Source organism: Rhea americana, unplaced genomic scaffold (assembly GCF_003343005.1).
Source record: "Rhea americana isolate MKP2758 unplaced genomic scaffold, rheAme1 scaffold_20, whole genome shotgun sequence".
In the NCBI taxonomy this organism is placed as follows: Eukaryota; Metazoa; Chordata; class Aves; order Rheiformes; family Rheidae; genus Rhea; species Rhea americana.
Genome location: NW_028186150.1, coordinates 3,888,362 through 3,904,877, shown reverse-complemented (window position 1 = coordinate 3,904,877; position 16,516 = coordinate 3,888,362). Strand labels below are relative to the sequence as shown.

At 38.6% G+C, this 16,516-nt stretch overlaps 1 protein-coding gene across 1 annotated transcript in view; it reads left to right on the top strand.

The window, feature by feature from the left end:
- The first annotated feature begins 16,315 nt into the window (after nt 1-16,315).
- Nucleotides 16,316-16,516, top strand: part of DNAJA2 (DnaJ heat shock protein family (Hsp40) member A2) — an 11,363-nt gene continuing 11,162 nt past the window's right edge. Inside the window, exon 1 of the mRNA XM_085303812.1 lies at nt 16,316-16,498. Within this exon, the coding sequence (XP_085159938.1) occupies nt 16,421-16,498 (78 nt within the window). The 5' untranslated portion in view covers nt 16,316-16,420. The remainder of the gene's footprint in view (nt 16,499-16,516) is intronic.

The window sequence follows — 16,516 nt, the reverse complement described above, 5'->3', positions numbered from 1 at the left end:
GAAGAAGAAGAAGTTGCTATTGGAAACTACTAGATCACTAGATCAATCCTAGCACAATTTGTATTAGAACTGTAGAAAAGGACTGTAGGTATGCCCATCGACATCTTCTCTCGTCTATGACAGGACATAAAACCTTGCATTTCAAAATTTAATTAAATCCCCAAGCTTTTATATATTTAAATTCAGCCTTTAAGGACATATATTTTTGTTGAGGAGTTTCTTGTACTTCATTTATAGACATCCAGTGCTGATCCCCTGTTAAAAAAGAACACTGGGCTAGATAAAATGCCAGTCTGATCCAGTATGATAACAGACTTGGACATAAAGATGATACCTACCTAGTTAAAGGGAAAATATGAGATATAGAAGATACAAGATAATGGATATTGAGAGCAATGTCTTACGAGAACAAGAAAACTGGTATTACCATTTACAATTATTCAAAAATGTCAACAGACTTACTATAAAATAATTTGAAGATTGATTCAACTCTAAAGTGTCTCGCTTCACAAGTAACTTACTGATTTCAAAATAAGAATGCCACAATCAGGTCTCGAAGGTGAAGTTCAATTTTTTGCAAAATATCAGTATAAATCCTGTGAACCAGGTGTAGTTTCCACAGAATTTAAGAAGCATGTAACACTTGTGTCAACTTTCTACTCAGGGATCAATTTTGCCTTAACATACAAAGTAAACTACGGTGAAAGAAAGGTTATTGCATAGCATTTAAAAGAAAATATGACATTCAAAGAAAAGTAAATATCATCATAGTCTCTGTAGTTTTCATTTCTTCACATACTTGTAAACTAATAATGATGGCTATGAATTCACTCAAGAGGAGTCTGCGTGATACATACAAAGCAGGTACACAACCGCATATAAATATTTATATGAAATCCAAGATATCTAAAAAAGGTAAGACAGGGTTCAAAATGCTTACTTTTCAAGTATTTTTGACACTCAGATGCAAAAAATAATACATGCTTCACAATAAGTAAATATCCCAACAAGCTATCAGTAGAATCATTCTAACCTAGGAAAATTGATTTCCATCAAGACCACCACCTGAGATCTTTTATTTCTCTCTCCTCCCCCCCCCCAAAAAAAAAAAAAAACTTCTAGAACCATCTTACTTTGTTCCAACTTCCCTGGGATTAAAAAAAAAGGGGGGGGGGAAGAGAGAGAGAGAGAGAGAGAGATGTAGCATTTGATTTGTGCCTCTAAAAGCTATTAACTGCAAAAAACAAAAGAAAAAACAAACAAAAACCAAACAAACAGTAGGGATTTGTATGCCTGAAACACCCCTAAGACGTCTCTGACATTTATCCATTGTTCACTCTAACATGAAATGAAGGTGAAGAAGAATCAACATGCTAATAATCTACTTCAAATTACATGAAATCTTACCTAGTTGATTTCTTAATATTTATTGTTCCAGTATTAGCTAGTTTTTGTATTACATATGTAAAAGATGATATAAAAATATGGTTAGATTTATATGGAGAAGTAGAAATTATTTAGATTCTATTTTCTTTGTATACTTTTGTAATGTTGCTCTGATAATTACCAAGACACTTTCCTGCACCACAACTTATGTGGCTTATGGTATGTATAATGTCACTCCTTCTCATTACACATACTGAGTGGTTTTTGTAATCCGGTATTTAAAAAGCCACCTAGATCAATTTATATTTTTGCATTGAAATAAAACACTAATTACACAGAATTTAGAGGGTCTGACAATAAATTAGAAAAACAACACATTTGAAAGTATTTTCTGGAAGAGATACTATTTCAGTCTACCACTATTTTTTTTTTCTAAAACATGTCCTTTTTGCCATTACTAGCATCTACAGATAATAGTTAACAACTTATTATTATCTAATACTAATTTCTGGGACATAAGCACATCATAAATGATTTGCTTAACATGGAGTTTGAACATGCAACTCTAGTGGTTCTACAGCTTTTAAAAGTTTTCAGCACACTGGAATTCATGCATGTGCTATTCCTGTTATTTCCTGCAATTCAGAGAGCTTGGGGATTTTTGAACTATTTAAATGCATTTTAAGCAACACTTTGTGTACTAATATGTAGTTACTATGCTAACAGATACCGCAAAATATCTGCCACATTTTAAAAACTGCTATCATAATTTTATTTATTTTGATAGATGCCTTGTTTGACCAACAATTTCTATGTGGCATCTGAGAAATACATGCATTGACTTGTGACTATTAATCTAAGTATATGCCAAATTGACTCAAGGTTCTTCACCACTGCAGGCAAAATTCAGTTTGTGGCAGAACCAGAATCAATACTGCAAGAATAGCAATAAGAGATGAAGAGGAGAAGGAAGAAGGGTTAGTAGCCTGGGCTGTCTCTCGCACTGACATTCACCTGGCCCTCTTGCTTGCCACCATTTCCTGARGTTACAGAACCATCATTTCACCCATCCTCCTGCAGCCACCTTCCCCCTATCAAGAAAGGCAGCTGCCTTTTTTGGCTTTTGATCTCCATTATGAACACTTAAGTTTGCAGTTATGTATAACCTACTTGTGTCAAAATTATAGTATAAAAAAGACAGTTCTTTGGGGGTTCACAATCCCATGCATGTCCATCATGACCCTAAAACTGTGAAATAACTGGCAAAAAGAGTTCTAGTTGTTATTTTAAGCTTGATTCATGCAGAAACTGTTGGAAGCAACAGGTCTATTCTTGGCTTCTTTTGGAGGTGGAGGGATAGGTGTCTAAAAATGACATAGATCAAAACTTATTCATTTTCCCTTAAGTACCTAAGAGAGTAGACTTTTATGTATATATTTATTTCCACTGCCTCGGTCCAAGGGATGACATGGGCAAGTGTTCAAAGCAGCAGGTCTGGAAACAGGAAGTATTAACTAGGTTTGCATTTCTTATAAAGACTTCCTGTATGATCTTCATAGTGTCTTGAGACTGCTTCTTTGTCTCCCTCTATGCATGCATAAAACAGGAAAAATAACTTGTTGCCTAGTTCATCACAATATTTAAGTCTTCACTGATGAGTATCAGTAAAATGTGTAAGTACCAATACTTGCCTTCAAATCCTTCTCATGCCTACAGAGGCAATGTAAAATAGCCCAGTCCACCCTTCCTCATTGTTACTTCCAGCACATTTTTAATTTGAATAGTGTTAGTATAAACTTATCAGCAGTGTATAGGTTGGAACATTCAAAGTATTAAATTTACCTTTACTGAAAGAAAAACTGGAATACAGCAAGAGAATACAAAAATATATGTGCTACTATTCCTGCTATTACAGTCCATGGCCATATTGGGCTGGCGTGGAGCTGGACGCACAACAGACACTAAGTTACGTCACTAACTATCTTGAATCACTTTAACTACTGCTTTTAAAAATAACAAGTTATTTGCTACTTGAGTAGAAATGAGGAAGTTACTATATATGTCTGAGGAGCTCATTGTACCCATTCAGGAGAGCCACAGAAATTAGGTTTAAGATCCTAATTCAGGAAAAAACAAAACAAAACAAAACAAAAAAAACAGTTTAGTGTGATTTTTTAATCTCTTTGGGATACATCGATCCCATGCAGTAGGTGCTTACTCAGAATTTAGAAAACCCTAAATTTTCTTACTTGAAAAGTAGTCTGCAATTCACATTACCATCTCCTGCTTTGAACAGTTGGCTAACACATCAGCACATTAGCTCCAGAGACAGAGGTTCTGGTATAGTCTAACTCATAAGAGAAAGTCAGCCTTCATGCTCAATATTCAGTTCAGCTGAATAGTTCATCTCTGTTCAGCAGAGACTTAGAACCAAAAAAAAGGCATTGTTGACCAACTAGCAAGAAAAAAAAAAGATTACGAAAAAAGTAGAACGTACATACAGGCAGGCTCAGAACAGCATTTCTCCAACTTTGTAAGTATTCGCATGAAGTCTTGCAAAAAAAAATTCTCTTTGACAGTTAATGTGACCATTTTTATTTTATGTCTTGTCTTTCAGGCCTAACACAGCACATTTTCTTTCCAAAGAATTACTAAATCATTTTGTAAGGGATAACTCCATCCTCCATTGATCTCTTCTAGTTCCATCATCCTTCTTCTGACATAGCTTTTGCCAGTAGGAGGAGGAAACTATTATTTGATTTAGCTCATTTTGATGCTGTGCCATAGCCAGGCTCTTTGCCCTTCTCTGTCAGCTCAGAGCTGGCAATGAACTCTCCTTCTCCTATGGGTGATGGCAGTGTTAGTCTATACTCCTTTGTCATACATCATCAGCTGAGATACTTCCTGTCAGAAGCACTCAGCTATTTCTGCCCAGAGGTTCCTATACTTGACAGGAAAAGGCAATGCTGAAGGTAGAATGTTTGTGAGCTGGAGCAATGCTGGAGCGCATCTGGGCTCATTACTCATTTCACTATCTGGAAGCAGTGTATTTATTGTTATGAGACCTTACCTCTGCCAAGGAATCTTATTTCTGTGATCATCAATACACTCAATGTAAGCCAGCTGCTCAGTTAACTGACAGTGTTCCAAATCCACATACTGTAATTCCACTCACTGAGCAAAATCAGCTTGTTTGATTAATTGCGATCATTTCTGGTTTTAACTAATAGAACTGAATGAATTAAAGGTCCATAGCTTTCAGTCGATTTTTTATCCCCTGTATAAAAAATCGATTTAAAGCTTAACAAGGTAACAAATGTAGCAATGCACCTACTCTGTCCCCACATGCAGGCTGAACAAACTTTTTTGCTGTTCTGTGAATGTAGTAAAGGAGCTGATCTGCAACTCATATACTACACTGGTTCTATACTTTTCATATAGGTTATGAAAGATGAAAGAGTAAAGTCTGAAGATTCTCTTAAAAGGAGGACTAAGAAAAGGCATTTTCCATTTTAAAAGGTCTGTCCAGAATACCTTAGCTCCCTTGAAATTATACGTACTGAACTGCAAAACTACAAAGATGATTAAGGGACTGGAACAATTCTCATACAAGGAAAAGCTGAAAGAGTTGGGACTGTTCAGCCTCGAGAAGAGGAGGCTAAGGGAGATCTTATCCATGTTTATAAATACCTGACAGGAGGGTTTAAAGACGACAGTGGCACTGACAGTGGCACTGGCAGTGTCCAGTGACAGGACAAGAAGCAAACTTGCACAAACTGAAACACAAGAAATTCTGCCTGAATGTAACAAAACAGTTCTTTACTATGAAGGAGGCTGAACATTAGAACAAATTGCCCAGAAAGGCTGTGGAGTGTCCATCAATACCTCCATGAGATATTCAAAACTTGACTAGACACGGTCCTGGGCAACCTGGTGTAGCTGAACCTGCTCAATCAGGGAGGTTAGATCAGATGATCTCCAGTGGTCCATTCCAACCTCAACTATTCTGTGAAATCAAAATTTTCACAGCAAATCACATAGCATAACACCAGAATCAGAAGATGCTGTTTCTTGCTGAACTAAGTGAGGCAAACTCAATCAGGATACCACTCTAAGCATCTGGTAAATTTAGTGGCCAGAAATAACAAATGTGGCTCCAATAAAGTATTTTAAAATGTTAATTTGTCTGTTTTTTAAGCAAATACACAAAAGAATTTTTAAAACTGTATCATACTCTTTTGTCCTCAGATTTTTACCCTAGAATTCTCTATTTCCCCCTCACACACTCCAATGTAGTAGAGTGCTATATCGATATATAATGACAAGCTACATTTCTACAATCAACAATGCTATAGGAAGAGCTTGTCACAGTCTATTCCATATCTTAAATAATTAGTTTTTCCTCTGGGCTAGTAATCAAAAATCCTAGGATTATTCTCAAATTTGCGTCTCTTAGATACCAGGCTTGATATCATGTGAAATCTTCTTCTGTCTGCCATTTAGTTCCTTAGTTTCCCTCATTTTCTGAGTTAAATTGAATGTTCCTCAAAATATTTCTCAACAGAAATTTCTCTCACCAGTTAATCAGTGAATCTGTAGGAAGATGGTAAAATTTATTTCAGGTTTTCAAATTCATAATTGTTTTCTGATTAACTATTCCACATCAGAAAAAAAAGAAAAAAAACACACAAAAATAACTGCAGAAGAGGACTAGGATACATCAGCCTCTAGAATTCTTCACAAAGTTATTTCTTGTGCCCTAGAATATAACCTCTGCACCTTTTAAAGGAGTGAGAATTTCCTCCAGTTTTCTTTGTGATGGATCAGGAAGTGAAGACAAGCCTTTCACACACAAAGCTGTCACTTGCAAGAAAGGGCACAGACCTAGCTATACTTAGGATATAATCATGACAGATGGTTATATTTTGCATTAAATAAAACAGAAGGTAGCTCAGGCACTCAATACTCATGACACAGCAGTTACCTAAACTTTTAGAGCAAAAATGTATACCAAAAAAAAAGAAGAAAAAAAAAAAAGAAAAACAGTCAGCCTCTGATCTCAAGTTAAGTCTGCCATTCACAAAGCTCTTTTTCAGGTATTACCAGTTGGCTTCTAGTTGAATTCTTTCCTTTCTTTGAGAGCGTGACCTTATTTTTGTTGCTGTTATTTTTGTTATCAGCTCCAAATTAGAAGCAGTGAATTATATTCAAACATGTATCCTGCATAGTGTAACATAAACAACTGCCAGAGCTGTGTGACCAGGTAGTATGCAACATATTCTGCTCAAATTTACATTTTATTAAATCCAGAGAAGTTCCACTAAACTCAGTAAAATTAATGCAATTGTTCCCGATTTAATTTAGCTTTGAAATGTACACTGTGTTCCTAAGCACCTATTTTTCAAGTTACTATGAAAACAATTTAACGTCTTAGTATTTCTGTCGTAACTGACAGACAACTTCAGATGAGTAATTTTAACAAAGCTTTAATTTTACAAAGTGAATTTTTTCTTTTTTAAAAAATATTTAAATAGGGGCATGACACAGGCTCATACAGGTTGGAATAAGACAATTTAACAAGTAAAAGCTCCCTCTGGCGGCAAAATCAAAGGAGGATCAATAAAAATCACTTAAACGGAAATCAGATGTCTCAGCACATACAGTCATATTCTGCCTCTTCAACCTACTGCCATTCTCTCTACAGCCAGTTACAAGAATCCAGACATCGGAGAAAAAATTACTCCTTTATTCAAAGGAGATATGAAAAGAAGAAAGTAATATCCAGAAGATAAGGAAATCCATGACCTTGAGGCAATTGATTCAGTAACTCTGAGAGGGTCAGCAGCATCCCAAACTGCCACAACACATACAGCATTTAAAACACTACCAGCAGCAAAATTAGACTAGTTTTAGAAAAGCAATATACTTTAGAGACCAGGCTTTTCTCTCCATTTTGGAAATAACTGCTAAGGAGAATAAGAGGCCATGAGAACGTTCCTTGAGCTACATGCTTTGAGATTCAGAAAGGAAGTAATACTGCCCGCTATTTAAAAGTGTTAAGAACTGAAGACAGAAAGTTACCCTATATTATTTGCAGCAGCACGTTACCTGATCTCCTAACACATAACTAAGAGCATGTACCTTCCCTAACACAGAACCAATCTGCCTCTACACATAACTAAGAGTATGTGCCTTCCCTAACACAGAGCTAGTCTGCCTTTGCTCAGCTTCCACATGCCAAATTGCCAGGGTCCTGTTCCTGCTAGAGTAAGAAGAAAGAGACAGGAGCTAAAGTTCTTCGTCACAGACTTACCATAATAGCGCGCCATAAACATGTGATGGAACACAAAATATATCATCTGATGATGACAAAGTCTTTTATGGTACATTAAAGACTGTCCTTAGGTTTAATCACAGATGGTTAGAAAGCAACCTGAGAAAAGCTCTAGCTTTGAGAAAAGTCTAGCCTTCTCAAACCTTGGACTTTAAGAAGACAAGGGATACTTTGCAATATCTCCAGTTTAACAGGGCTCAAAAATAAAAAGAACCACTACAGGTGCTAGTCTAAATAGGGACAGCTATTTTAAAACAAATTGAGCCAGGATGTCGGTGGAAATTTGCAGGAGTTTGTGATGGCTATCAGCTTGAAGAGATAAGCAAAGTGGCCCTAAGCATTTTTGTATTTTCTCCTATCGCTCTCTTTTCAAGGATCAGATGCAAAACATTCTTGCTTCTGGAGGTGAGGTGTAAATAACCTCCAATACCTTGTTATGTGTCAGGCTGCAAGTCCACTATAATATGATTTAAAAGATAGGAAAAAGTTTTTGCATACACAAAAAAGCCAAACCTTGGCCTTCCCCTTTTGTCTCCTTTTCATACACTTTTCCTGTGGTATTTGCCATTTACATTGCAGCTGGAGATCCATCACAGTACCATCACAGTATTATGTTTAAYTGTTACAGCACTAACTAAAATGCACCATCAGGACAAGTTTTCAAGAGCTGCAGCTTAAAACAGCAGTCTTAGATGAGGACAGGCCACTTGGAAGGAACATAAAAATGTTGTCAGAGTATGCAAGGATGTGATAAGGAAGGCTAAGGTCCATTCAGAATTAAATCCAACAAGGGATGTCAAGGACAACAAGAAGGGCTTCTTCAAATACATCAGTAGCAAAAGGAAGACTAGGAAGAATGTGGGCCTGCTGCTGAATGGGGTGGGGGTCCTGGTGACAAAGGGTACTGAGAAGGCAGAGTTACTGAATGCCACCTTTGCTTCAGTCTTTACTGCTAAGGGCAGCCTTCAGGAATCCCAGAGCCTGGAGACAAGAGAGAAAGCCTAAAGAAAGGAAGACTTTCCCTTGGTCAAGAGGACTGGGTTAGAGAGATCATTTAGGCAAACCTGACACCCACAAATCAACAGGTCCTAATGGGATGCACCGACGAGTGCTGAGGGAGCTGGTTGTTGCTAGGCCGCTCTCCATCATCTTTGAAAGGTTGTGGAGAACTAGAGAGGTGCCTGAGGATTGCAAGAAAGCAAACATTACTCCAGTCTTCAAGAAGGGCAAGAAGGAGGACCCAGGCAACTACAGGCCAGTCAGCCTCACCTCCATCCTTGGAAAGGTGATGGAACAGCTCATCCTGGATGTCATCTCTCAGCATGTGGAAGAAAAGAAGGTGATCAGGAGTAATCAGCATGGATTCACCAAGGGGAAAATCATGCTTCACCAATCTGATAGTATTTTATGACGGAATGACTGACTGGGTAGATGGGGGGAAGAACAGTGGATGCTGTGTACCTTGACTTCGGCAAGGCTTTCAATACTGTCTCCTATAACATCCTCATAGGTAAGCTCAGGAAGTGCAGGTTAGATGAGCGGATAGTGAGGTGGATTGAGAACTGGCTGAAAGGCAGAGCTCAGAGAGCGATGATCAGTGCTGCAGTCTAGGTGGGGGCCTGTAGCTAGTGGTGTCCCCCACGGGTTAGTACTGGGTACCATTCTGTTCAACTTCTTCATCAATGACCTGGATGAAGGGACAGAACACCTCCTCAGCAAGTTTGCTGATGATACCAAGCTGGGAAGAGTGGCTGATACACCTGAGGGCTGTGCTGCCATTCAGAGACACCTGGACAGGCTGGAGAGTTGGGTGGAAATGAACTCATGAGGTTCCACAAAGGCAAGTGCAGAGTCCTGTACATAGGGATGTATAACCTCCTGCAGCAGTACAGGCTTCAGAATGAGAAAAACAAGCCTTTACTTCGTGGAAAGTTCTATTTGATGATCTTAAACCTCTGTCTTCTGCAAGAACCGTCTGACCAGAGAGAGCCGTCTTTGAAGATTCTAAGTCTGGAAACCTATATATTCTTACTGTTTCCTGCAAACACAAATCACTTATTTTCTATTCATTTTCTATTCATTCATTTTCTATTCTTCCCCTTCAGAACTATTAAAAAGGTCATTAAATAATACAGGAAGAGATTATTTGCTCACATTTCTCCTCACAAAACCTCTCCTAAGAGGTCAAAAATGAGTCATTATTCAAGTGAAAGGCTATGCAAAGTTAACAGTTTTCCAGAAAGCAAAGATAACAGATGCATGAACAAGCAACTTTTATTTTTAACACTAGAGGGGATCTGAAAAAAAATGTAGTATTTCTCTTCATGAAGATATATATTATTCTGAAAAGCTGTAGAGTTTGTCAGTAGCTGAAAGGTAGACATCTGATCTTTCCAGATTATTCTGAGACAGATTACTCTGCTCACATTATGACAGTGGTACCTAAATAATCTGTTCTCACTTCAGTTTGTTATTCAAATGTATTTCAATTTGGCAAAGTTTAGACAGACATTTGTTAAAGTTCCAGCCTCCTACTCCTGTTGAAATCTACAGTAAAACTGAGATTAACTTCAACTGGAACAAGACTGAAGCTGAAGCTATAAAGTAACCTTTAGGAATAAAACAAATAATATCACAAACAGAAGTGAATGCTTAAGCAAATGCAAAAATATATGAGTTTAGACTTGCTCTTCAGCATATTAATTTGAAACCACACTCTTCAGCCAAGAAATATAACCCCATCTATACAATTGTTTCATTCTAGAAAATTTCAAATATGACTAGTCTCTGCATTTATCTAAACAAAAAACCTAGAGCATAAACAAGACTTACAAAATTACATCACTCCAAAATAACATGTAACTCTACATATCATGTTTGTTATACAAAGGAAGAAGGGGAGCAGATGTTCCCCTAATTTAARCTGAAGCATTCATCCCTATTGGTTAATTTGCAGTCTTGCACAAATGAAAATAACTGAAAGGAATTATTTCTTGTTAACTATTTTATCCAAGATGTAACAGTAGAGTGCATGTGCAATGGAAAATATTTATATAAAGCTGATGTCCAACAGCTTCTAAATAAATTCTCTAAGCACTTCCTAAGCTCTGAGTATAGTTCTAGCAATACTTTGACTCTTGATTGTAGTAAGATTAATTACATAATAAGATTAATTACAAATATAAGCTCAAAGCATAGAGGAATTGGTCAATCACAAGCCATCATCAAGCCAGAATTCTGTAACAGTTTTTGGAAATATGTGTACCTTGTCGAAGGACAAGATTCTGTGAAAAGCCAGACTGGTTTCTCAAGACAGCCACAACTAATAGATTATTTGCAGACTAATGAACAACTGTGTCTTCTTTTATGCAAAAAGAATCAAGAAAGCATTTTCTTTCATTGCATTCTATATACATTCTAACGCAAAATATTATAAAGAGGTAGTTATCTGATTTTTTACTGCATCATTATTTCTGAAAGAGTATACTCTTGTACACGTGCATGTTCAGAGACAGTTTATTACCGAAGAAGCCTTATTATATTTTTACTGAAGAATTCTCATGACTTACAGTATTTCTTCTTTCTCCAATTCCCCTTCCCCTTGACCTCTTCCATCCACCTACATTGTTTCTTCTTCAGTGTACCTACATACACACACTCACTCACTCACTCTCCCTGAAACATCTCATACTAGTGTAACATAGATCTGACACTATAAAGAAAGTTACTGCACACTAGTCAGTTCTGTGGCTGAAAAGTTGGGTCTTACTCATCTGTAGTTCAGCTACACCTGAACAGAACTAATTCCCATATTTAGGGTCTTTCAGAAGTATGACTCTCAGAAGTCTGTCTTCTTTGCTGAATAAACATTAAACAACTGCTGTTTGTTCCCCTGTTACATTCTCCACCAATTTCTCTCATCCTTGTCTTAACCTTTCTACAGACTGTTCAGCACTACCTAGTTACCATACACTAGGCCCTCTAAATACAGAATTTATGAGAAGGTAAGGACTGTGCAGTCCTTACCTTCAGTCCAGTATCTTTAAAATAGTTGCAACATCCTTTAGTAAAAATATAAGTAGATACAGGGATATCATAATAGCTTCGTATTTATCTAACAGGAGAATACCCTTTTTAAGCTGATTTGAAATGAAGCTGAAGCTGCTTGTTCACAGTCTGCCTTCAATTAGATTAAAGAATAGATACAACAAACCACTAAAGTAATAAATAAGAGTATATTTTTCTTTATGGAGAATGCTTGCACCTATTACAGAAAACAGAATCTAAGAAGACAGATTGTTAGAAGCATATAGCTCAAAAATAACTGAGATTCTTAGTTGCATTCAAATTTTGAGTATTAAAATGACACCTGTGCAAATTTGCCTTGATAAACTGCAACTGAGCTTTTGCATACACTTTACAAAATGTAACCCTCTTTCTTAAGAATGTCTTTAGTTCCCACTCTACATAGAATTAAAAGGCAAAGATCTACATGATCAGCAGGCTTCTTAAGTAACATATATAAAGAGTTCTCAGACTGCAAGTAAATTTAAACAGTAAAATTAGAAGATCAAATACTTACAGTTCAAATGCTCATTTTGTATGGAATACTTCACAATTTGCTGCAGGCTGGAATGAAAAGTAGACAAAATCATTACATAAAGAACTGAATGCAAGTGTAACTGACTTGTATCACAAAATATGGTAATTAAAAACAGTAATATTTATCAAGGCCACTTTTACCATGTCAAGGATCTTTCTAGCACCTCAGTTGTTACACACACTACACATCTTAATAAACTGAAACATTATTTGCCAAAGACAATATTATTAAAAAAAATTGTCTAGTCCAACTCCCAGTAACAATGAGAGATCTATACATTAGAACAAGAAGAAAGCAGTGTCTTGTTCAGGAATTCAAAGGATAATAGAGGGGTGGCTTTCACTTTTCCTGCATGACTGCCTTTGAGCAATTCACAAGCTTTACAAAGGACAAATCAAACTTTTTTTTTAAACCAAAAATTTGGTAAGTGCCTGCTTCGGTTATGAATCAAGTTCTGTAAATATTCACACTTTGCTCCCTTTACCAGTTAACTATGTGGTATTTCTCTCACTGGATAACCCAGGCCTTAAAAATAGTTTATTTTCCAATTGAAAACTACTCACAAACATTCAGTAGCTTCATTTAATGAATCTATTTACAAGGTAGTAAAAAAAGGTTTCAAAATAAGTACTTCTTTATTTCAGAGTTAATGCTTTGACTCCTTATTCAAACTAATTTTCACAACAGCTTTGCTTACCCTCCTGACACTTATATACTATATTTGTATCAGGTCCCTATTGCAATAAGCTCTGCATACTATTAAAAAAAAAAAAAAACTCTAAGGCATACAGGGTTAGCACATGATAAAAAACATCAGACAAAAAAAAATCAAAGATAATGAATCTGTCAAATAATAAAAATTATGCTTAGAATGATAAGCTGGAATTCTAGCACATTAAATGCTTACCTAATATTAAGACATAGGTAAAAATAAATAGCACATTTGCATTTGTATAAAGAACATACATAGTACAATGGTTACAAATATATTAACGATCAAAGTTGCAAATAACAGCTACTCAAATGGAGAAAAGGAAACTTCTGTGCACATGTATATTCTGCTGTATTCAACTAGCTCTTATTACAGAATATAGTAACAATCCCTCTGAGCTTTCTCCAGAGCTTAGAATAAAGGCTTTTCATCTGCCTAAAGGACCATAACAAATGGAGTTTGGTAATCCAACTCAGCACTTCATAATCTTAGCTCAGAAACTGTATGACAAACTGTAGCTCTGAAACTTTCAAGTAATCTTTCTGTGGAGCACAGAGGCAGCTGGCTGACTGAGAGTTTATTTGGAAGAAAAAAAAGTTAAAGTTGCTAATTTTTTTGAAGATTTTCTGACTTCCCCTCTCCCCCCATCCTCAAAAAAGCAACCTATATATAACACTGGAAACTATTGAAAGAGATTTCTGTGTGATGAACAATTAGCAGAAAATTCAAAGAAGCCCTTTTCCCACGTTGCTAACACAACTTCTGCTGGGAGCTCTGAGATCTTTGACAGCAGAGTTTGCAAGCAGGCAAAAAGATTTACAGAAAGAAAAACTCTTTGAGTTACAAAACAAACAAAGTCTCCTGAAAATCCAAATAGTACCCACGACTATTTTCAAGAAAGATTTGTCATGTACCCTTCGGATAGAAAAACACAGTGGAATCCAACTGTCAGAGTAACTTTGCTTTCAAAGATGTAGAACACTATAAGCCCTTCTTCCTACTAACTTGGAAGGAAAATCCCTCTAACAATCCCTCCCCAGTAACAGATTAATACAGTATACAGCCTTTTGAGCTTGCTACAATATTAACTGCTGATGTTCCTCTATTTGCTGGTGTGCACTTTCACTTTGTAATTAAAAACTTTATAGCACTTAAATATTTATTTACAAAAATAAAAAAGACAAGGACATTTGAATAAAGGAGAAAAGAAATACAAAGACTGTTCCTAAACTGCCACATCAGCTTGGGCTCAAATTTGTCTACCTTTCCCACTATCCATCTATCTTTTGGCTCATGTTCTGGCCTGAGTTGCAAGCGAGCCMCTCAGCTCACAGGGCAAGTAAGTCTGGACCAAATCATATACTTGGTTAACTTTACCCCTGCAGGCATAGATATGAGTGGCATCCCACTGCTTTGAGCTTGCTCACTTTCTCTGATCTCCAGAAGTTTTTAAAACGTAAAACACAGATGAACAGTATCCTCTGGTATTTTAAATGCTGCTGATACCATTCCTTCTGATTATGTTTAGCATCTAAGATTATATGTCTGATTTATAGGGTAAAGAAGTTCTTCCCCACAYCCTCATAATTTTTCTTCATACCAGACAACCCACTTGACTGCCTCACTAATATATTGTATGACAGAAAGTCTTCTCTAGTAGCACATCAACCTATAAAGCAACACAATGCAAACAAGCCAGGTAGGCATGCCAGGCAGTTCTTAGAATAGCCAGCAAGCCTGAATTCAGCCTTGCCAAAATATAAGATAAATCCAAATAGCGCAAGACAAAGGTAAATGAGATAGTACCACAAATGTTAAATCATGTGATTACTGAAGGCAGTAGAGACAGCCTCCAAAAACATTAGACACACACCTTCCATATTTTTTTTCTTTCTTTCTGCATGTCTATGTCCTGGATTAATAAATACAGCCTGTGAGATTGTCTTCTCAATAGCTTTTCTCAATAGCTTTTCTCTTGCTGCCACTTTTTTCTGCTTACAAAGATGGTCTTTGTTTCCCTTTGAAGTTCTTGACTGCTGACACACCTGCAATACCAGAGGTAGGTATTACCATGATCCGCCAAGCCTGATTATGCCAGACTGAATAAAAATGATGGAATCCGAGGCTCACTAAACACCAGCTGGGGAAGGAAATAAGAAGCTACTAACAGACTGCATTTCCCAATAAAAATGGGAAATGTGTTAAGAGATTAAAGCCTCTCCTACTAGCCTTCTCTAAGAGGAAGAGGAGCCCATTCAGATAAGCTCCCCTAGAGCAAGGGCCTATTTGAATTTCTACTGCTCAAGTCCATGAATCACTTCCAAGTACCTTTCCTGCCCCCTCCCCCAGGCCAGCTGGCTAACCCACACCCATGCCATGTCTTCAACTCTCCCCATGCCTCACTCACCTCCTCCTCCTCCTCCTCAGCAGCACTCTGGAGCCAGCAAGGCAGTTTTGCGGCCCAACCACCACCTGCTGCAGGGTCTAGAGCTTTCCACAGGCTAGCCAGGGCAGGCAGCAGGGAGGCCACACCTGAGGATCTGCTCTCCTGGCCAGGCTGCGAGAGGCAAACCTCTCATTAAATGCAACCAGGCTTTCTATCAGCTGTTGTCTAGCTAGGGCTGCAGGTCCTCTGCACAATTCACATATGCTTTGCTCCAATCAATCAGGATAGGCCTGGTGCCTTTTCTAAGATTGCAGAGGCGGAACAAAACAAATAAAAAACAACTAGACAGGTAGCAATGCTATTTATAACTGTCAAAGCCTTGTCAATGTGTTCCTGAAGAAAACCTGTATCAGTCCTTGAGGTGTCAGAGGCCAGGTTGGCCTGCCAGCACCCCTTGCTCCATAAGTTTCAGGGCCATATTCCAAGAGCAGAAAACCACACCAGGCTTCAGGGAAGGGAGCACACCAGCACCGCCATTTCAGCCTTCAAGATGGCAGGGGGGAAAGCTGGGAACACTGCTCTCAGCTCAATACTGGCTTCTCGCTCGGCGACGCCAGGTCAAGCACAAAGACGCAGGCAGTTCCCGCTCTGAGGGCCGCAGGCGCCGCGCCTCCTTTGTTGCGCGTCTCTGTGGCGGTTACTGGTGGCGGTTACGGGCGGCGGCGCGCGAGCTCCCCCCCCCCGCGCGACCCTTCCACCCCCGCCGCGCGAGCGCCCCCTGCCGCGCCGCGCCGGAACTGGGTCAGGCCGCCGAAGTGGGCCGAGGGGGCGGGGCGCCACCGCCGGAGGGAGGGGCGGGCGCGCGCTCTGCGCGCGTCGCGGCGTGGTGACGCGGGCGTCTGCGCGTGACGTCGCGGCGGCTTTCGTCCTGCTCCCGGTCTCGCCCTCGCCGCCCCTCGGCCTGCTCCGGCCCGCGCCGCCCGCCCGCCCGCTGCCGCCATGGCGAACGTGGCCGACACCAAGCTGTACGACATCCTGGGGGTGCCGCCCGGGGCCTCCGACAACGAGCTCAAGAAGGTGCGGGGGAGGGGCGGC